The sequence below is a fragment of the Mus musculus genome, chromosome 11, assembly GCF_000001635.26.
Source record: "Mus musculus strain C57BL/6J chromosome 11, GRCm38.p6 C57BL/6J".
In the NCBI taxonomy this organism is placed as follows: Eukaryota; Metazoa; Chordata; class Mammalia; order Rodentia; family Muridae; genus Mus; species Mus musculus.
Window position 1 is genome coordinate 105,221,019 of NC_000077.6, and position 23,583 is coordinate 105,244,601.

The 23,583-nt window shown below is 39.5% G+C and overlaps 1 protein-coding gene across 20 annotated transcripts in view; it reads left to right on the forward strand.

Moving 5' to 3' along the window:
* Tlk2 (tousled-like kinase 2 (Arabidopsis)) overlaps positions 1–23,583 on the forward strand; it is a 116,065-nt gene that overhangs the window by 53,124 nt on the left and 39,358 nt on the right. For 12 of the 20 annotated variants that reach the window (XM_017314550.2, XM_006533316.4, XM_006533315.4 and 9 more), the window contains 3 exons: positions 168–335; positions 19,343–19,438; positions 20,551–20,643. In XM_017314550.2, coding sequence (XP_017170039.2) covers positions 168–335; positions 19,343–19,438; positions 20,551–20,643 — 357 coding nt within the window. The remainder of the gene's footprint in view (positions 1–167; positions 336–19,342; positions 19,439–20,550; positions 20,644–23,583) is intronic. The other 8 variants (XM_006533314.4, XM_030246000.1, NM_001361996.1 and 5 more) reach the window with 2 other exon arrangements.

Here is a 23,583-nt window from a genome sequence, read left to right on the forward strand (position 1 = left end):
TATACAATCTGAGTAAGGTATTTGCTCAGGTTTGAAGATGGTGGCCATGTGGTTGCACTCTGTTTTCAGAGGAGTTTTGTGTACCATGCTATTGAAACCTGTTGCATGTTGTCAGTACTGATTACCCTTTCTTACATCAGCTGTGTGTCCTCTTTAATGTTTTCCAGCGTCGAGCAGAACAGCCTCTGTATGGTTTAGATGGCAGTGCAGCAAAGGAGGCCTCAGAAGAGCAGTCTGCTCTGCCCACCCTCATGTCAGTGATGTTAGCAAAACCGCGACTTGACACAGAGCAGTTAGCGCCACGGGGAGCTGGCCTCTGCTTCACTTTCGTCTCTGTAAGTAGAAGTCTACATGCTTAAAGATGTTTATCCTTCTGGATTTCTAGAGAGGATGTTTTCTGTTCTTTCATTATTTAAAAATGTCAATTTAAAAATTTTAAAATTTATGTTGAAAATTATATGTATATGGGTATGCCTGTGTGGGTATCCATGCATGTGTGAGTGAGTACCCAGAGTCCAAAAGATAGTTGTTAAGTCTCCTGGAGCTTGAGGTAAAGGTGGTTGTGAGTCATCCAGCACGTGTGCTGAGAGCTAAACTTGAGTCTTCTGTCAGAGCAGCACAGCTCTTAACCTACTGAGCCTTCTCTCCAGCTCTTCCTTGTTACTTCTTAAAGGCATTACCAGTACTTCACTCAGTCCCTGGGGTTGAACCTCTCTAGAGAGGCTGCTCTGCCCAAGTCTTGAGTATACATGGGAAGGAAAATGTGATCTTAGGTTGGCAAAAAGTAAAGAAAATTCAGATTCCGTTTTAGACAAAATTTCATCTAACTGAAGAATCACTAAATTCTACCTAACATTTATGTAAGGTAATACTTGAATAGTGTAATTTTATTCTTTCTGTGGGCAGGCATTGTGAAGAGGGTATTCCCCTGTGTATGAAGACGGTCCACTCTCCTGTCTTCTCATTCTTGAGTATTATATGTTCCTTTTTAAAAGGACTGTTCTGTTTGTTCATTTCAACTTCTCTTAAGTATTTTTAAAAAATAATTATTTTATGTATGTGAGTACACTGTCACTCTCTGCAGACACACCAGAAGGCAGGGAGGGCATCAGATCCCATTACAGATGGTTGTGAGCCACCATGTGGTTGCTGGGAATTGAACTCAGGATCTCTGGAAGGATAGTTACTGCTCTTAACTACTGAGGCTTCTCTCCAGACCAATTAAAGATGTTTTTTTATTTATGCATGTGTGTATCTATGTATGTATATGTGTACTAGTGTGCTGGTACCCCTGGGAATCAAAAGGTGGTGACAGGTTCCCTGGAGCTGGAGTTAGGTAGGTAATGTGAGCCTCCCTAGAGTGTGTGTTGGGAAATTGAACTCAAGTACTCTGTAGAGCATCAAGGACCCTTCACTGCTTAGCCATCTCTCCAGCCCCTTTGTCTTTCTCTTCAAGGAGTATGTATTCAGGTTGAGGGTTCAGCTTAATTGGTAGAGTATTTGCCCAGCATCCATGATGCCCAGGTTCAGTTCCCAGTACCACATAGAACTGGGCACATTGGTATGTATATGTTTGTAGTCACAGTGCCTGAGAAGTAAGAGATTCATAAGATCTAGTGATAATCATCAGTTGAAGGTTATCATTGAATATAGTAAGTTTGAGGCCAGCCTGGGCTAAATGAGAACTCTGTCTCTAGAATAGAGAGAGAGGGATTTAAATGGTTTAAAATACTGACTCCATGTTATTTACCATAATTTTTCTTAGTTTATGTGTTTTTGCCAATGGAGGTGTGATATACAAGTTGGCCCTATTGCCCCACCCCCACCCCACCACCATTCTTTTGAGACGGGCTTTCACATGGCAGCCTAGGTGGGCCTGAAACTCATCATATAGCCCTCACTACCCTCAAACTTGAGGCAGTCCTGCTTTAGCCTTTTGAGTGCTGGAGTTACAGGTATGTGCCACCTGTGGAATATCTAGCAAGAGTACCTGACTTGTCAAAAAAGAAGTTACCACCAATTCCATGTTCACCTCTTGGTCATTTTCTATAGTTAGAAGACTTCCTGGCTATATTTTTTTTGGAGTTTTAATTACATCCAAAAATTTTATATACCCCCAATTAATCAATACATTGTTAGAGATAACTACTATTATGACTTCTACTCTTCATGAATACCTACTAAGCTCAATATCCATTTCTCCCCGACCACAGGCTCCTTCCAGCTTTTTTCACTCACAGTAGTTTGTGGTACTTCACCACATGGTTGTGTGAATCAGCAGTTCATTCATTAGGTCTGCTCAGTATTCTATTCTAAAAGCAATATATGGATTATTTTTATAAATATCTTATGTGTACTTAAAAATTGTATGTTTGTCTCTTTTTATATATATATATATATATTTTAAAGGTATTTTCCTCATTTACATTTCCAATCCTATCCCAAAAGTCCCCCATACCCTCCCCCCCACTCCCCTACCCACCCACTCCCACTTTTTGACCCTGGCATTCCCCTGTACTGGGGCATATAAAGTTTGCAAGTCCAATGGGCCTCTTTTTCTGTGATGGCCGACTAGGCCATCTTTTGATACATATGCAGCTAGAGTCAAGAACTCCAGGGTACTGGTTAGTTCATAATGTTGTTCCACCTATAGGGTGGCAGATCCCTTTAGCTCCTTGGGTACTTTCTCTAGCTCCTCCTTTGGGGGCCCTGTGATCCATCCAATAGCTGACTGTGAGCATCCACTTCTGTGTTTGCTAGGCCCCTGTGTAAGTCTCACAAGAGACAGCTATATCAGGGTCCTTTCAGCAAAATCTTGCTAGTGTATGCAATGGTGTCAGCGTTTATAGGCTGATTATGGTATGGATCCCTGAATATGGCAGTTTCTAGATGGTCCATCCTTTTGTCTCAGCTCCAAACTTTGTCTCTGTAACTCCTTCCATGGGTGTTTTGTTCCCAATTCTAAGAAGGGGCAAAGTGTCCACACTTTGGTCTTCGTTCTTCTTGAGTTTCATGCGTTTAGCAAATTGTATCTTATATCTTGGGTAGCCTAAGTTTCTGGGCTAATATCCACTTATCAGTGAGTACATATTGTGTGAGTTCCTTTGTGATTGGGTTACCTCACTCAGGATGATGCCCTCCAGGTCCATCCATTTGCCTAGGAATTTCATAAATTCATTCTTTTTAATAGCTGAGTAGTACTCCATTGTATAAATATACCACATTTTTTGTGTCCATTCCTCTGTTGAGGGGCATCTGGATGCAGGGATGGTTTAATATACGGAAATCCATCAACCTAATCCATTATATAAACAAACTCAAATAAAAAAAGCACATGATCATCTCCTTAGACTCGGAGAAAGCATTTGACAAAATCCAACACCCATTCATGATAAAAGTCTTGGAAAGATCAGGAATTCAAGGCCCATACCTAAACATGATAATAGCAATCTACAGCAAACCAGTAGCCAACATCAAAGTAAATGGTGAGAAGCTGGAAGCAATCCCACTAAAATCAGAGACTAGACAAGGCTGCCCACTTTTTCCCTACCTATTCAACATAGTACTTGAAGTCCTAGCCAGAGCAATTAGACAACAAAAGGAGATCAAGGGGATACAAATTGGAAAAGATGAAGTCAAAATATCACTTTTTGCAGATGATATGATAGTATATATAATTTTATATATATATAAAATTCCACCAGAGAACTCCTAAACCTGATAAACAGCTTCAGTGAAGTAGCTCGATATAAAATTAACTCAAACAAGTCAATGGCCTTTCTCTACACAAAGAATAAATAGGCTGAGAAAGAAATTAGGGAAACAACACCCTTCTCAATAGTCACAAATAATATAAAATACCTTGTCGTGAATCTAACTAAGGAAGTGAAAGATCTGTATGATAAGAACTTCAAGTCTCTGAAGAAAGAAATTAAAGAAGATCTCAGAAGATGGAAAGGTCTCCCATGCTCATGGATTGGCAGGATCAACATTGTAAAAATGGCTATCTTGCCAAAAGCAATCTACAGATTCAATGCAATCCCCTTCAAAATTCCAACTCAATTCTTCAACGAATTAGAAAGAGCAATCTGCAAATTCATCTGGAATAACAAAAAATCTAGGATAGCAAAAACTCTTCTCAAGGATAAAAGAACCTCTGGTGGAATCACCATGCCTGACCTAAAGCTTTACTACAGAGCAATTGTGATTAAAAACTGCATGGTACTGGTATAGCGACAGACAAGTAGACCAATGGAATAGAATTGAAGACCCAGAAATGAACCCACACACCTATGGTCACTTGATCTTCGACAAGGGAGCTAAAACCATCCAGTGGAAAAAAGACAGCATTTTCAACAAATGGTGCTGGCACAACTGGTGGTTATCATGTAGAAGAATGAGAATTGATCCATTCCTATCTCCTTGTACTAAGGTCAAATCTAAGTGGATTAAGGAACTCCACATAAAACCAGACACTGAAACTTATAGAGGAGAAAGTGGGGAAAAGCCTCGAAGATATGGGCACAGGGGAAAAATTCCTGAATAGAACATCAATGGCTTGTGCTGTAAGATCGAGAATTGACAAATGGGACCTCATGAAACTGCAAACCTTCTGTAAGGCAAAAGACACTGTCAATAAGACAAAAAGGCCACCAACAGATTGGGAAAGGATCTTTACCTATCCTAAATCAGATAGGGGACTAATATCCAATATATATAAAGAACTCAAGAAGGTGGACTCCAGAAAATCAAATAACCCCATTAAAAAATGGGGCTCAGAGCTAAACAAAGAATTCTCACCTGAGGAATACCGAATGGCTGAGAAGCACCTGAAAAAAATGTTCAGCATCCTTAATCATCAGGGAAATGCAAATCAAAACAACCCTGAGATTCCGTCTCACACCAGTCAGAATGGCTAAGATCAAAAATTCAGGTGACAGCAGATGCTGGCAAGGATGTGGAGAAAGAGGAACACTCTTCCATTGTTGGTGGGATTGCAAGCTTGTACAACCACTCTGGAAATCAGTCTGGTGGTTCCTCAGAAAATTGGACATAGTACTACTGGAGGATCCCGCAATACCTCTCCTGGCCATATATCCAGAAGATGTCCCAACCGGTAAGAAGGACACATGCTCCACTATGTTCATAGCAGCCTTGCTTATAATAGCCAGAAGCTGGAAAGAACCCAGATGCCCCCTAAATTTTTTTAAGAGTGTTCTGTCTGCATGTTGTATGTATGTACCTGGGCTTGTGTCTGCATGTTGTATGTATGTACCTGGGCTTGTGTTGCTCACAGTGCCAGAAGTGTCACAGATGGTTGTGAGTTTCTTGATGTGGATTCTGGGTCCACCCTGTCTCCTGAAAGAGCAACCAGTGAATACTCTTTTTTTTTTTTTTTTTTAAAGATTTATTTATTATTATTTCCAAGTACACTATAGCTGTCTTCAGACACACCAGAAGAGGGCGTCAGATCTCATTACAGATGGTTGGGAGCCACCATGTGGTTGCTGGGATTTGAACTAAAGACCTTCGGAAGAGCAGTTGGTGCTCTTAACTGTTGAGCCATCTCACCAGCCCCAGTGAATACTCTTAACTACTAAGCCATCTCTGTTGACTATCTTAAGGAAGAAAATAAAAATAATGAAAGAATTAGCTGGGTTAGGGAATCATGAACTATTTGAAATACTTCTTGAAAGCTTGGTTGAAAGTTCAAGGAAGGAAGCAACCATACTTAAAAATGATCCTCTCAGACTGAGGAAGGCGGTCCTGTTGAACCAAGTGTTGCTTTTGGAATAATGCATGTCATATGGGCATGGAAGAAGGGATACTGACCTAACTGGCCATCTGCTGACAGACAGATACTTCAGTCACATTGCCCTGATGTTGTGGAATACTTTTTTAGAACTATTGTAGCTTTGCTTCGAATAGTAAAGTATTTAAATATGTTTTTTTGAGGGTTGTGAATGCAGGCACACTGTCATATTGCTTCTTTATCCCATTGTCTAGCTTTTACAGATCTGTTTGGTTTTGGCTTTTTGTTTTTTTCCTTTGAGACAAGGTTTCTCTGTGTAGTCCTGGCTGTCCTGGAACTCATTATGTAGACTAGGCTGGCCTCAAACTCACTGCCTGCCTCTTCCGTCCAGTGCTGGGACTAACAGAGTGTGCTACCACTCACTTCCTGGCTCTCCATTAGAGACCTGACTTTCATAGGCAAAACCATTTGTTCTTTTTCTTTTGCATGAGTTGTTTGCTCATGTATGGATACACACATAGATGTTAGCATTAGGGTATCTCTATACTTTTGACTTCCATGGAATTTATCAGTTGGGTAAACTGACTGGCTGGCCAGTGAGCTGTAGGGATTTGCCTGTCTTTCTTTACCTATCTTTTACTGTTTAGATTATGAGTGTGAATGTGCAGGCTGGGCTGTGGTAGTGCATGCCTTTAATCCCAGCACTGGGAGTCAGAGGTAGGTGGATATCTGTGAGTTCAAGGCCAGCCTGGTCTACAGAGTGAGTTCCAGGACAGCCAGGGCTACACAGAGAAAGTCATGCCTGCCTTTTATGTGAGTACTAGGGATCCAAACTTGAAACTCAAATTCTATGGTTCTATGGCAAGCACTCTACCTGCTAATTCATCTCTCCAGCCTGCTTTTCTTCTTTGTCATATGAATTGCTTCCAATTCCAGAGGATGCCTCATTTATTCTATACATTTTTACTGTATGTCCACTGTATAGTTAGATACACAGAATTTTGATCAGCATTCCCACTATTCCCTGATGTAATCCAAAGGGATATGGGACAAGGGACATGAGGTGAGTACATTAGAAGGGCTACCTACTCAGTCCTATCAGTACTTTCAGGCTGTCAGGCCGAGCTAGAATATCCTCATGCTGCAGAGTAACCAAGAGATCAGACATACAAAACCCCAGTGCCAGGTGTTTTGATATACTTCTTTTTGTCTTTGCTTCTTAGTAATATAAAAAACAAATGTAAGGGCTGGAGAGATGGCTCAGTGGTTAAGAGCACCGACTGCTCTTCCAAAGGTCCTGAGTTCAAATCCCAGGACCATCTATAATGAGATCTGATGCCCTCTTCTGGTGTGTCTGAAGACAGCTACAGTGTACTTACATATAATAAATAAATAAATCTTTTTTTAAAAAGTGCTGTGAGTTTGATGGGAGAAATTTGATCTAAAAAAAAAAAACCATGTGAAAGAGTTAACTTTAATATACAGCAAGTATTATATATAAATCAGTAAAGATAGGCAGGGAACAGAAGGGCAAAGGTGGCTTCATGGGAAAGAAAAAGCCAAGTGCCGAGTAACTCAAAACTTAGGTCATAAAGAGCTATAGTATTAGAAGATAACTTTTTTATTGTGTTTGCTTTTGTATCTCGAGACAGGGTCTCTCTATATATATATTCCTGGCTGTCCTGGAACTTGTTCTGTAGACCAGGATGGCCTTGAACTCTGAGATCCACCCTCTTGCCTCTGCCTCCCGAGTGCTAGAATTAGAGGCATGCACAACCATACTTGGCTAAGAAGATGACTTTTAACAGAGATTAAGAAATTCTGCATTGGGCTGAAGACATGGTTTAATAGGTTAAGAATACATACTACCTTTACAGAGAGCCCGGGTTTGATTCCCAGCACCCACATGGCTTGTGGTCCTCTGTAAGTCTAGTTCCAAGAGACCCAGTACCCTCTTGAGGCCACAGAGGGCACCAGGCATATGGGTGGTATTCAGATATACATATATATAATGCACTCATACATATACAGTAGAAATTAATCTTAAAAAATAGAAATTTGATATTTGTCTACTTAGGTTTTAGTTTAAAAACATTCACAGTTTTGTATTGACTAGAAATTAATTGGTGCAATTATTTGGAGAAATTGGTAATGCACTTGTGTTAAATTCATATATATTTGGGCTACAAACTCTGTTCCTACAACACTACAGAGATAATTGTTGTGAGGTTTTTGTTTGATATTTAGTTTATGTGTATGAGTGTTGTACCTGCATGCATGTATTTGTCCCATGTGTGTCTGGTACTCTCAGAGGTCAGTTTTCCTGAAGTCACAGATGACTGTGAGCCACCTTGTAGGTGCTGGGAACCAAATCCAGGTCCTTTGCAAAAGTACTAAGTGCTCTTAGCTGCTGAGCCAGCTCTTGTTTGTAATTACAGAAGTCTGAAAGCAGGCATGGTGGTGCACGCCTTTAATCCCAGCATTTGGGAGGCAGAGGCAGGCGTATTTGTGAGTTCAAGGCCAGCCTGGTCTACAGAGTGAGTTCCAGGACAGCCAGGACTATACAGAGAAACCCTGTCTCGAAACAAACAAACAAACAAACAAACAAACAAAACAAAAAACAAACAAAAAAGAAGTCTGAAAGCCGTTTTCCTTCACTGTGTTTAAGTGTATGGCTTCCACATTGCTAAACCTAGAGATCAGTGGTCAGAGCTTATCCAGCACAGTTTGTTAGCCAGCACACACTCTCACCTTGGCCTCTATTACCGTGCTTCCTCGCTTCTGTCTCTACACACTGGGATGTTGTAGAACTCAGGCTAAAGATTCTTTTATCTACCTCCATTTTCCACTTAATCTCACCTAGTTTGACATTAAACCCTGTCACCTGTGTACAAAAGACTTTCAAGATTCTCTCTGTAGTCAGATCTCTCTGCCCTGAGTTCCAGACCTGTATAGCCAGTCGCCTCCAGTCAGTGGCACCTTCTTTTTCTGTCCAAGTGTATCAGCTTTCAAAGTGTTTTGGCATTCTAATTCCCCACTCACCACCCACTTCTGCAGTTTTACATATCTGAGTATTGTCTGCTCTTCATCTATTTCTGCCTTAAAAACATTTATTCTTATCTCTTCGAATTTAACCCTACAGTCAGGAGCAGTAAATATTAATGATCTTAGCTTCAGAAAATGCCCTGAATTCCTCCACTTAATTCTATTCACTATTGCCACTGTAGCTGAAATTTTTATCCCCCTGTTGAGATTTCAGCCTAACTGGACTCCTTGCCCCTCTATTTGTTCTTTTAGTTTCCTCAGTAGCACCCAATACTACTGAACCCCAGTTCATATGTGCCGCCTCTGTCTCACAAGTCCTTAAAATGGCCCTGCTTGGCTTGTTCCTGCCCCCATCCCTTGCTGCTTTTTCTTTTCTTACCAAGTGGCATTCAGACTGACTACTTTGTTTAAGTACTACCAGCTTTGTTGTTAGTTAAAGCCTTTGCACTTTTGAGGGTGAAGGTTTTAAAACAGTCTTGGGTATTCCATGTTAGCCTTAAACTTACTATATAGCCAAGGCTAACCTTGAATTCCTGTTCCTCCTGCCTCCACCTCCTAAGTGCTAGAGTTAAGAGGTCTGCACCTCTATATCTAGCTTATGCTTGCTCTTGCCTCAGCGTTCTCCCCCTAAGATGTCAATATACCTTCTGTTCTCTGTTTCAAGGAACTCTACTAGAGAACCCAGCTTGAGCACATTATAAAATAAGTCCTCACTGCCTTCCATTCCCCTAACTAGCTCTTGGGCCCCACTCTTTTGACTCATATCTTAGCTGCAGTAAAATGTACTGTGCCTGACTCCTTACTCTCTGAAATGTCAGCTGTTAGGTCAGAACTGCCCAATTTATATCTCCAGTGTCCTGTGGAATTTACTGTGATAGGAACTCAATGTATTTACATGTTGCATAAATTAATAAGGGCATTCTTCATAAAGGAATTGGTAAAATGAATTATAATACATTTATATGTTGGAATGCCATATAGTAAAAGGAGTTTTATATGTGTGTGTGTGAAAACTAGCAATGAAAACTGTCTGTCTGTAAAAATAGTATGATAGAAAATTCAGAGTTCATTTGTGTGTGTGTGTGTGTGTGTGTGTGTGTGTGTGTGTGTGTGTGTGAGAGAGAGAGAGAGAGAGATTGGAATTAAATCATGCCTTATCTTTTTGGGGGATGGGCTGGGGTTGAAACTGGATTTTATTGTGTAATTCTGGCTGTCCTGGAACTCACTGTATAGACCAGGCTGATCTCCCACAGAGATCCATTTGCTTCTTGCCTCCTGGGACTTAAGGTGTGTGCCACCACACCTGGCTAAGCCTTATTTTGTTAGGCAAGCACTCTCACTGAACTATATCCCAAACTCAGAGATGAATATTAAATTATTATGTAATCTCATGTTTAAAATAGGAAATGTTAAGACATAGTATATAATCTTCTAAATTGTAAAAATACTCCATTTGTACAATTCACAAGACCTTAAAACAATGGGGAAAATGCAAGTCTTTTTTGAGGCTCCTAGAGGAGATAGCCACTGCTGACAGATTGTATTTGAGATTTTCACCTTTACTTCAGATAATGTCTCTTATGTAATCAGTCAGTCAATCAATCAATATTTACTTATTTATCTCCCTCCCTCCCTCCCTCCTTCCCTATCAACCTATGTACCTACCTATCTATTTATGAGACTGAATTTTTCTGTGTACCCCTGGCTGTCCTGCAACTCACTCCATATATCAGACTGGCCTTGAATTCAAAGATCTGCCTTCCAAGGATTAAAGGCATGCACTACCACACCCAGTTGAAGATGTATTTATAGTTCATGTATTTGAGTGTTTTGTCTGCATGCATGTCTGTGCACCACATGCATGCACTGTCTGCAGAAGAGAAAAAGATGCTCCCCTGGAACTGGAGTTAAAGGTGGCTGTGAGCTGCCATGTAGTGCTGGGAGTTGAACCCACACCCTCTGGAAGAGCAGCCAGTGTGCTCTTAATCACTGAGCCACCTTTCCAGCCGTAACAATCTTTAAAAAGTTCCATTTTCAGGGCTGAGATGGCTCAGCAGTCAAGAGCACTGACTGCTCTTTCTTTCTTTCTTTTTTTTTTTTAAGTTTTTATTTATGAGTACACTATCTTCAGACACACCAGAAGAGGGCGTCAGATCCCATTACAGATGGTTGTGAGCCACCATGTGGTTGTTGGGAATTGAACTCAGGACCTCTGGAAGAGCAGTCAGTGCTCTTAACCGCTGAGCCATCTCTCCAGCCCCTGACTGCTCTTTCAAAGGTCCTGAGTGAGTTCAATACCCAGCAACCACATGGTGGCTCACAACCATCTGCAATGGGATCTGATGCCCTCTTCTGGTGTGTCTGAAGACAGCTGCAATATATATACTCTGTGTGTGTAAAAATTTTTTTAGTTCCATTTTCCCCCACTATGAAGGATTTATTTAACATAATCTTGTTTTCACCCAATCTTTTCAGATGTTCATATATTATGTATATAAATTTGTCATTTTAGCTACAATTGAGACTTTGTTATGCAAATTATTCTAAGACCTGAAAACAATAAGGAACATTATAATATTACAATTGTTTCATTGTTGGGCATTGCAAAAGCCAAATGATTTTTATTGGATTCACTGAGAGAAACAGTTGTAGTTACTAATTTAGTCTTCATTGGATTAAATAATTCTTGTTGTCAAAGTCTGGTGGATCTGTTTTTTAATCTTTGTCTGTATATATGTCCATATGAGTACATGAAAAGGCTAGGGTTGATACTGGGAAGTCTTCCTTAATTCTGTTTCCACCCATCTGTCTGTCTGTCTATTTATTTTGAGACAGGGTCTCTCACAAGACTGGCCAGTGAGCCTCCATTATCCTCCTGTTTCTGGCCCTAACATTGGGGCTACAGACATGTCCTGCCTAGCTTCTTCACGCTTGCATGGCAAACATTCTACCCACAAAACCATCTCTCCAGCCTTTTAAAACTTTTTTTTTTTTTTTTTTGAGACAGGGTTTCTCTGTGTAGCCCTGGCTATCCTGGAACTCACTCTGTAGACCAGGCTGACCTCGAACTCAGAAATTCGCCTGCCTCTGCCTCCCGGGTGCTGGGATTAAAGGCGTGCACCGCCATGCCTGGCCTTTTAAAACTCTTAATGCCAAACTACTGTTTCTTTGAAAGCTCCTTTAAAACTATGTAGGTATTTTCTCTTTGTTTAAAAAAAAAATGTGTATATGAGTGTGGTATGTATACAGAATGCTGCACTGCTGTACCCAGTTTTTTGTATGAATACTTAGGGCATGAATTCAGGTCTTTATTTCTGTATGCCAGGCATTTGACTAAGAATCCATTCCCCCACTGTTCTCCTTTCTGTCTTTTGTTGTCATTTTAAATTTTAATAAAATAGATATATAGAGTACAAAGTCTATCAGTCATTGTTGGTAATTTTTTAAGAAATATTTTCAGTAAAAATCTAGCATTGGGGCTAAAGAGATGGTTCAGTAGTTGAGCACTAAATGTTTTTCCAGAGGACCTGAGTTCAATTCCCAGCATCCACATGGCAGCTCATAACTGTCTGTAACTCCAAGATCTGACAACCTCATACAGACATACAGGCAGGCAAAACCATAGCAATGTGCATAAAATAAATAACATTATTTTTGAAAGATCCAACATCAAACTAATGTAACATTTCTAAACCTGCAGAATTCCCATCTTTCCCACCATTCTGGGAAATTCATTTTGAGAAATTGAAAAAATACCAAACAGTGGAAATGGTAAGGCAGTATCACTATATACAACAACTGAGAATTAGCCTGTACCATCAAATGATTAGTTTCAGTTTTTAAGAAAAATGTACGCTTATCTAAAAAGATGAAACCCCACCTCCCACACTCCCTTTCGTTTTCCACTCACACAGGGCAGCTCACAGGAGGTAGAACTGTATCATTCTCATGTATCTTCTAAACATTACATATATATGTGTGTATCCATCACCATACAAAGTCCTAAGCTTCATGAAAGAAAATTTATGTTGATGAAAGTCATCGTAATCCTTCAGTCTAGGCTCATCCCCTAACTCCCTACACACACATTGTTTTTAGGCATCTTTTTGTTTTTAGTGGATCTATTGTGGTGCACTTTACAGAGGTATATGTAGTATTTCATCTTAAGAATTTTCCATTGTTCTTGGCAGGCATGTCAGTATTTCCCAGTATTTATTTGGCTACCCTAAATCAATCCCAGGTAAATTTCCTGGTATCTATATGCTAATACTCACAAGCTAATTTAGTGTTTCAAGGAATGTTTCCCTGTTCTCAAAGTCAAAACCAGTCCATTGTTGTATAGCTTTTTCATATTCCACTTCCAGTCTTCCTAGATCTTACTTTTACTTTTCTGCATAGTTCATGGAATGCTTTTCTTCCTGCAAGAACAGTTTACTCCCAAACAGCCTTGGTATTCCCTTCTCTCCTGTGCCATTGCCTCATATTCTAAATTCTAGTAAACAAATCGGCTCTTTGTAAATCCATTCAGTTCTCCTGAATCAATATTAGACCCACCATGTTTTCCATAGGTCTGTGCTTTAAGATATGTTTCACTGGTCTCTCAAGTCTTGATGTCACTCTGTGTATTTATCATTTTCTCCAGCTTCTGTTCAGACTTTTTTTCACTTCTTCACCATCTCTTGACTTCTTGCTTCAATGCAGTTTGCTAGCCTTTAGTCTAATATAAAGATACAGGTGCTTGGAGAAAAGGTTCAATGGCAGAGTGTGCCTAGCATACATGAGGCTTGGGTCAATCTTTAGCTCCACTTGGTTTAATTTACTTTAATATACTTCTTGCCTTGGTGCCAAATGGACCCAGAGGCTGTACTCAACAGCTGGGCAAAGACCGCAGTGTTCCCCTGGCCTATTTAAGGTGTGTAGCTTAGGCCCGGTGAGCTCACTGTTTAGCAAGGGTGACCTTGAACTTTCAGTCTTTTTCCACTTCATAAATATGGCATTTATAGGAGTGCAACACTACTCCTGGTTTACACAGATTTTTTTTTTTTAAGATTTATTATTCATTTTATGTGAGTACACTGTCTCTGTCTTCAGACACACCAGAAGAGGGCATCTGATCCCATTACAAATGGTTGTGAGTCACTATGTGGTTGCTGGGAATTGAACTCAGGACCTCTGGAAGAGGAGTCAGTGCTCTTAACTGCTGAGCTATTTATCCAGCCCTATACAAAGTTCAAAAATTCCTCCCCACCCCCATTAATACTAAGACTACAAATTAAACTCTTGTACATGCTTAGAAAGTTTTAGTTGTCAATTTTATTTTTAAATGTGTGTGTGTGTAGTATGTGTTTGTATATCTTTGTGCACATGTGTATAAGAGCATATAGAGGCCAGAAGTAAATGTTGGGTGTGGTGTTTTACTGTATAACTTTGACTTTATTTTTTTGTGACAGGGCCTCTCACTGAACATAGAGTTGAACAATTGCCTAGACTGGCTGTTGAGCGATTTCTAGGGATCTGAATTCAGCAAGCATTTTCACTGAGCCAACCCTTTCACTGCTCAGTTTTACTTTTTGTAAAGATTTATCTTTATTTTAAATTATGTATATATGTGTATATGAGAGGTATGTATACATGAGTGCAGGTTCCTAGTGGTGTCAGGTGCCCTGGAACTGTAACAAGCTGTCTACATGGGTGCTGAGAACCCAACTCATACTCTCTGGAAGAGTACACTATTAACTCTAAGCCATTTCTTCAGCTTTATTTTATTATATTTTTTATTTTTCCAGTTAGGATTTCTCTGTGTGTCCCTAGCTATCCTGGAACTTGCTCTGTAGCTCAGGTTGGCCTCTAACTCAGATCTGCCTGCCTCTGTCTGGCTACAAATATTTAATTTTTGAGGTAGGAAATTGGCTCAGTAGTCACTTCATCAGATGGTAGTAGATAGCTTTCTCCTTTTTTATTATGTTTTCGGTCTTAAACATAAATTTAGTCCAAGCTGGTTTGGACTTCATGGCCTCTGGCCTCAGTATCCTAAGTATTGCTTGCTTCATTTCCTTTGACTATTGGAATAGCCTAGTGAATTTGTTTTTCTGTGTTGTCATGTGTGTATGTATATGTGCTGGGAATGACCCTAAGTCTTGGCACATGCTAAGCATATGCTGTACAGCTGAGCCCTACTCCCAGTCCTGGCTCCATGACTTTCTGTACTTGGAACATTAGTAAATACAACCATTGTTTGTGGTGTTCCTATTGCTGTGAGCTTTATTTACTCTATCACCAACTGATGGATTTGGATTGTTTCCAATATTTGGATCTTAGAAATTACATTGCTGTAGCATTTATATGAAAGCTGCTTCTGTGTACATGTTTTCATTTCCTTAGGTATGCTCAGAGATAATTTTACTGGGTCATTTGGTAGCTACTTTTGAGGAATTGACGGAATTTTTTTTTTCCCATAGCAGGTACACCACTTCATATTCCCCATCAGTAAGATACTTTCCCTTAACTTAGAGAGTACATTGTGATTTTCATTTATATCTCACAAGTAAATACTTTGTTTTATTTTTTGTTTTATTTGGTTGTTATAGTTAGTAGTCATTTAGTATCTTTGGTGAAATATGTACTGGATTCCAATGCTCTTTTAAAAAATGATAAGTGTGTGTGTGTGTGTGTGTGTGTGTGTGTGTGTGTGTGTGTGTGTGTGTGTAAGGGTAGAAATGTGGTCAGAGGACCATTTAGGGATTCTGATCTCTCCTGCCATGTGGGCTCTGGGCATGGAACTTTTGTTATCAGGCTTGGTGGCAGGAACCTCTACACAATGAAGCAGCTCACTTTCCCCCCACCCCCACTCCTTTCTAAATTCAGGTTACCTTTAATGTTGAGCCATAAGAGGGTTCTGTGATAGTCCTGTCATATACGGGCGGGCAGAGGGCTGTTATTCCGTGTCGTGTCCTTCCTTGGGTGCTGCTCATAATTGAACTCACAGCTTCATGCGTGCCTAGTGTACCCCTCAGCCGTATCTCTTGCTGCAAATGGGGTCTTTTGAAGAACAGAAGTTGTCCAAAATATCCATTTTCCCTTCTGTTATTTATGCTTTTGGTTATACCTAAGAAGGCATTATCTAATCCAAGGTCATAAATTTTTAGCTCTATACTTTCTTCTAAGTATGCTATGTTTTTAGCTGTTGCATTTAAGTCTGCCATATATTTTGTTTTAAATTTTGGGTGATTTAAGGAAAAGAATTTACCTTTATTCTTTTGTGGGTAGGCATTTAATTACCACAGCACTTGTCACAAAGACTATGTTTCCCCCCCACTGAATTATCATGCTACCCCATCAAAAATCAGTTGACTGTAAATGCTGTGAGTGCTTCTGGACTATAATAATTTTACCTTACTGATATACATGTCTCTTTCTATAGCAGCACCCTGACCTCCACCTCTAAGACAAGCCCATATGAGTCTTGATCTCCTGATTCTCCTATTTCTGCCTCTGGATTTGATGGCATTATATTTATAATCTCTCCCCCCTTCCTCTTTCCCCTGAAATAGGGTCTCATGTTCCCTACTTTGGTTTGGGCTATCTGTGTAGCTAAGAATGACCTTGAACTTCTTAGTTGCCCTTCTTCCTTTACCCTCCAAGTACCGGAACTGCAGGCATGTACCACTATGCTTAGCTTGTTTGTGGTCATTTAACTTGTCTTTCTTAAGTTTATTGTTCTTGGCTTTTTGTTGTTGCTCTTGTTTGTTTGAGTTTGGGAATTTTTTTTTTTCTTCTTCTTTTTGAGACAGGTTTCTCTGAGTAGTTCTAGCTATGCTGAGGACCAGGCTGGCCTCGAACTAAGATCCATCTGCCTCTGTTTCCTGAGTGCTGGGTTTAAAGACGTACACCACCATTGTCCTGTGGGTTGTTTTGTTTTTAAGAGATGGTGTCATGTAGTTCCTAGTAACACTGAATGAAAATGACCTTGAACTTGTGTCCTTTAACCTCCCATAAACTGAGTTTATACACATGAGTCAACAGTTTATTCCAACAAATATTTATTGAGTGCCTACTTTTTCTTTCACTGTTGAATAGTGAGCCTTGGGCCTTGTACTTTCTAGGTGAATGCTCAGTAACTGATACATTCACACTTTTCAGTTTCTTCCTTTTATTCTGATATGGGGTTGGGGGGGGAGCGGGGGCTGAATTGCCTAGATTGCCTTGAAGTTGTGATTCTCCTGCCTTGGCCTCAAATAGCTAAGATTTTAGGCCTGTACCACCAGATAAAATTTACTTTTAATTATAAACTCCCTTTAGGTAGACTAGGGTGTGGATTGTGTTCATTTCCCTTGCACATATGCTAATAGTTCTCAACCCTGTGCTGAGGCATTGCAGGTACTCAATAAACTGTTTTGACATGAATACATAAAAGGGACTGTTTGTAGACCAGGTATAGACATCTGTAATCTAGACACTCAGAGATTAGAGGCTAGAAGGTTTTAAGTTTGGGTTCAGCCAAGGATATATAGAGAAACCCCGTCTTTCTATATATTCTTATATATATATATATGTACATACATACACACACATACACACACACTAGATATAGTCTGTATATTCTATAAAAATAAAAAACAAAAACAAAAGATTGTGATCTACCTGGCAATGTGGGGAGAAATGGCTCAGTGCTTAGGAGCATTTGTTGTTCTTTCAGAGGACCAGAGTTTAGTTTCAGGTATCTATATTGGGCAGCTCACAAACACTTGTCACTCCAGGACCCCAGAATCTGATAGCCTCCTCCTCCTCCTCCTTCTCATCATCGAAAAGGAGGCCTAATGAAATGGCCTGCCTTAAAAAGGTCACAGCATAAGTCCCTAAGAGAAATTATTTGTGTGAATTCTTTAGCTTGTTAATAATTGTTGTGGATGCACACAGCCTGGGGTCTCTACTTCATTTAACTAGCTTGATAACTTTTCATAAGTGCTAGGTTTCACTTAATTTTTTTTTATCTGTAAAATAAAAATAATCATCACTTTAGTAGGAATTTTTGTGCATATGTATGCATGTTTGTATCTGTACACAGGTACCTATGTTGGTACATGTGGAGGCCAGAAATTGATATTGGATGTTGTTCCTTAATTATTTCTCCACCTCTTTTTGTTGTTGTTGTTTTATTTTTATTTATTTTTATTTATTTTTTTTTTTATCTTGTTTTTCAAGACAAGATTTCTCTGTGTAGCATTGGCTTTCCTGGAGTTCACTCTGCAAACCAGGCTGGCCTCAAAACTCAAAGAGTTACACATGCCTCTGCCTCCCAAGTGCTGGAATTAAAGGTGTGTGCCACCACCGCCTGCCTAAATCATATAAATTTAAAAATTACTTTGGGCTGGAGTTGTCAGTTAGTAGTAAAGTACTTACCTAGCGTATGCAAGGTGGGCTTTTGTCCTTAGCACCACCCAAAGCAACAACAAATGACCCACCATACCTCACACAGTGTCATTTAAAATATGATCTGGGGAAATGACGCAGAAAGCCATGTTCAAGCATGGAGAGCTAAGTTTAAATCCTCAATATCCAAGTAAAAAGCTAGGTGTGATATACCTATAATCAGAGGACTGGGCAGACAGAAACAAGAGGATCCCTGAAGCATGCAGGACAGCTAGTCTTACCAGATCAGTGAACTTCAGATACAAAGATAGGCCCTGTCTCAGAAAATAAGGTCTCTCTACCTTATATTTTGATAGAGGAAGACACTCAACTTTGACCTCTGGCATACGCACCTGCATGCGCACACTCACACACACACAAAGTGTGTTCATATGTCAACTCAGCAAGTAGAAGTATTACAAACAACCCAGAATTTTAAATACTTCTCTGCTTGTGGGTATTTTTTAACTTGAGACTTTTATGAGTATTTCCAATTCTATTTTAAAGCTTCGTTCATTTATTTTTGTTCTCCTTCTTAAATCTTGCTTGCTCATTCACTCGTTCTTAGTCAGTATGTATGTGCACACTGCACACTTGTGTGAGTTTATGTGCACCATGTGCATGCAGGGGCCTGAGAAGATGAGGATGTCAGCTTCCCTGGAACTGGAGTTAGAGAGAGTTATGAGCCACTTGGTGTGGCTGCTGAGAACTGAACTCGGGTCCTGTGTAAGCAGTAAGTGCTCTAAATAGCAGAGCCATTTACATCTTCATTTCACAGTCCTTTCTACTTGGACTATGTGTTTGTCCCCTGTGTTGTATATATCACTCACTTTTCCTGACAAAGGCACATTGAAACTTACATGCAAAACAAATTATAGAAATAACTACCCAATTTGTAATTTGTGTATAAAATAATTTATGATCATTTGATTATTTAAAGCTTACCTTCAGAAACATGAAGGTACCATATCCAGCTTTTGGATCTCATATTTAACTTGTTTTATTTTCCTCTTGGTCTTGACTTCTGACTATCATTAGAAAGGTTTGTCTTATAAAGAGGTAAATGTTTCTATTCATACACAATTATGGAGAAAGATGCAAAACTTTCCTGTGATTGGTGATGTACTTTTATTATAGGCTCAACAAAACAGTCCTTCTTCTACGGGTTCTGGCAATACAGAACATTCTTGCAGCTCCCAAAAACAGATCTCCATCCAGCACAGACAGACCCAGGTAGGTGGGGACACTGTAGAGCTATTATATTCAGGAATAGACCTGACCATGTAGAAAGTCTGTAACTCTTCCCTTTACCTTTGACTAGACCCCATTGTTTAGTATTTCTGGTCCTTTGGAAGGAATTTTTAACAGGCTTTTCTTTACTGTTGTGGTAGGCATGATTTTGCTGCAGCATGGTATGAAGACAAGAGCATACATTTTGAAGGCTTCTGGGCCTAGGTGCAAATTATGACTCTACTGTTTGCATTTAATATAATGCAAAATTAGAGTAATTCCAATCACCTTAGGCAGTGGTGACAGTAGGCTTTCAATAAATGTTAATTTTAAGAAAGTAGTTTATTTCCTGTACTTTGAAAATGTTATACCAATAAAATTTCTTCCTTAAACAGTCTTGAGAAATTTTCTAACAGAGACTCTTCTAAAAATTAACATGGTGTTTCATATGCCTGTAAATCCCAGCAGTTTGAAGACTAAGGCAAGAGGATCTTGGTTTCAAGGCCAGCTCAGACTGTCCCAGGAAAGTAAGGAAATGAAAAAAAAAAAAAAATGGAAATTATATTTTAAAAGGATAGTAGATCTTTGCTCCAACTGTGTTTTTCTAAGTTAGGTTATTGGGTGTTCTTGTCTGTGTTCCTCTCAAAACAGGATGCTTGTCAGTTAAGAACTTTATAAAAGATTTTTATTTTATTGGAACCACCAGTGTTTGGATATTGAAGAATCCTAGATAGTTGAGCACTCAGAACTTTTTTCCCTTTCTACTTTCTTTCTGTTTCCACTAGGGGGCACACTTGTTCCTCAAAACTGCATCCTGTCACCTAAAATCCTTTCTAGTCAAATCTGATTTCAGTTCTATGGTGTTGCATCATTTTTATTCAATGTACAGTATTGTGAGAATTTGTATAGTTAATTCCAGAAGTAATGTTTTTGCAGTACAAGTGTTGTGGATGTGGCTAAGGTTTGGAGGATGGGATGAGGAAAGCAGATTCATTTCCTGAGTTACCTGTGCAGCTATTGATGTTAGCAAGTGCTGCTTCCAAAAAGCAAGGAAAATGTGATGGCATGTAATACTTTGTGACTAATTCTAAATTTGTTTGCTTTTGTCTTTGTAGTCTGACCTCACAATAGAAAAAATATCTGCACTAGAAAACAGTAAGAACTCTGACTTAGAGAAGAAGGAAGGAAGAATAGATGATTTATTAAGAGTAAGTATAAGAGTATTCAAGAGACTATAACAAGCACCACTTCTGTATACTTGGATCATGTGCACATTGTGGATAATTATGATAGCCAATTAACACAGTGAATCATAGTCTAAATACCTTCTTTAAGTTGGAGAATTTGCAGAGTAGTATTTTGATATTTGGCTTTATGTTAGAGAAGTAAATATGTGGGGTTGTAGTTCATATAGAACTATTGGATTAAGTTTCACATTTTTACCATTTGAAAATAGTCATTTTTATATTCTTGCTTTTTAAATTTTTCTTCTGAGACATGGTCTTCCTCTGTTGCTTGACTGCCCTAGAACTTAGTGTCTAGATTAAGCTAACCTCAGACTCTCAGTGAAGCCTGCCTTTGCCTCTGCCTCCTCTGAGTGTTAGACTTAAAGTGTGCAACACCACACCTGGCTTTCACAATGTTAAACGATTTACTGGTTATTCCTATACATGCCACATACCTCATACTGTATACATGCAGGAGACCATGGGGCTCAAAAGAGGGCATTGGATTCCTTAAAACCAGAGGTAGTTAGTGAACCACTGTTGTGGGGTACTGGGAATTGAATATGGGTCCTTTCCAAGAGCAATAAGTGCTTTTAACTGCTGAGCCATCTCCAGTCCCATTTCTTACATTTTCAAAAGCTGTTTACAGGGACCTTTTCAGGGCATTCTGGATCTTTGGTTTCTGCACCACGTGTGCATGTGTACATGACTGAGTCCCACTGTGTAGCCTAGACTGGCCTTCAATTTATAATCCTTCTGTCATGGCTTCCTAAGTACTGGAATAATAAGCCAGTGTTACCATGCCGAATACTCTAATGTATATATTCATATTTACCTTTCTTTCTCTTCTTCTTCCCCACCCCACTTTTCCTTGATTTAGTATCTAATCATTTATTTTTACTTATTTTTATTTTTTTTTCAACTTTATGCATGGGTATTTTGCCTACACCATGTATCTTCCTGTTACCCTTTGAGAGGGCATTGGACTCTACAATTGGAGTTACAGATGATTGTGAGCTGCCATGTGGTGGCTGAGATTCAATCCTGGGTCCACTGCTAGAGCAGTTGGTGCTCTTAACTGCTGTGTCTCTAGCTCGTAGTTTTACTTTTTTGAGACAGGGTCTAATGTATCCCAGGAAGCTATTCATTACTTTTTTTTTAAGGTAATTTGTGTGTGTCAGCACTCATGTGCCTTGGTTATGTGCAGAGGTCAGAGCCTGGCCTTAAGGAGGTGCTTCTTGTCTTCAGTGGGAATCCCTGGGGCTGAATGGACTCAAACTGTCAGACTTAGCCCACTGAGCCACCTTCAAGTATTTATTACTCTAAGAAATTTATATTTTTGCCTGGACTCAGACTTACAAGTAGCTCTAGTGGACAGCTGGTATCTCTTGGCAGTCTGTGCCTGCAATTTTTCTTTGGCTTCCTTTATTCTATTGGCTAAAAGTTTAGCAGATTCTGCAAGCTCTGATTTTTCTTAGTGCATTGTTTCTTCAGAGGAATGTGCCAGTGCATATGTTGGGACACCTAGCTAGGGTGACAAGACACTGAATCTTTGGTGCTTTGGTCTTGGGTTTCCTACACTCCTTCTGTTTAAAGTCTTTCAAACAACATGTTAGCAGATATTATGTTCTTTAGAGAAACAGAATATTTGTAGACTTTGCTACATCATTTGGACTCCATTGAAGCAAGACAGAATCTATAAATCCCAGAGACTATCTATCCTTTAAAAAAAACAAGTTGAGAGCACTCAAATTGCATACACAATACAACTCAAGCAGATTTGCATGTTCTGTCTTCAGTTTTTTGTTTGTTTGTTTGTTTAGTTTTGTTTTTAAAGATTTATTTATGTATATGAGTACACTGTAGCTGTACAGATGGTTGTGAGCCTTCATGTGTTTGTTGGGAAATTAAATTTTTTAGAACCTCTGTTCACTCCAGTCAGCCCCGCTTGCTCCGGTCAACTCCATTGGCTCAGTCCCTGCTAGATCTGGCCCAATGATTTATTGATTATTATACATAAGTACACTGTAGCTGACTTCAGACACACCAGAAGAGAGCGTCAGATTTTATTACTAGTATTTGTGAGCCACCGTATGGTTGCTGGGATTTGGACTCAGGATCTTCAGAAGAGTCAGTGCTCTTAGCCACTGAGCTGTCTCCCTAGCCCAGTTCTTTGTTTTCTATAACAGGAATATCTCTTGCTTACTAAAAGGCACATTGACCACACACAGGTCAAGGTGCTCTGCTCTATAAGGAGACCTGGATTCTTGTTCCCAATGTAGGTTTGAACCATTGTAACCCTTCCGTTTTTCCCCCCCAGAGCTACTTGGCCACAAACTTTTGGAAAGTATGGAGTATTTGTCCATTGCATGTCCAGCAGCCAGTTCTGGGAAGGAGATGCCCAACTTCATCCCAATGAAGCCCAGAATGTGCTTTGAATATAGAATGTGTCAACACTGACCCACCTTTTTTTTTTTTTTTTTTTTTTTTTTTAATTTAATGATTGGGTCTTCTTTAGTGCTGAAATTAAAGCTGTGTGTCACCTTGCCCAGCATCTTCAAACTGATGTTCTCATTCCTCATCAGAGTTACATTCTATGGGCCTCCTTACTCATAGTTGTTTCCCAATATTTGAATGAGAAAAGCCATTTATTTTTAAGCAACAGTCTTACTTACATTTTGGTTGTTTGCTTGAAGTAAGTGTGTGTGTGTGTGTGTGTGTGTGTGTGTGTGTGTGTGTGTGTGTGTTTTGTATGCACATGTGTTGGGAGATCAAAAGAGCATATAGCATTCTAATTTTTCACTTCTTTTCCTTTGAAACAGCAACCTTCTCCCTGGAACTAGCCTTAGTGTTTTTCTTCCTCTGTCCTTCACAGTGCTGGGAGCAAAGGTGTACACAGCTGTGTGTCTGGCTTTATATTGG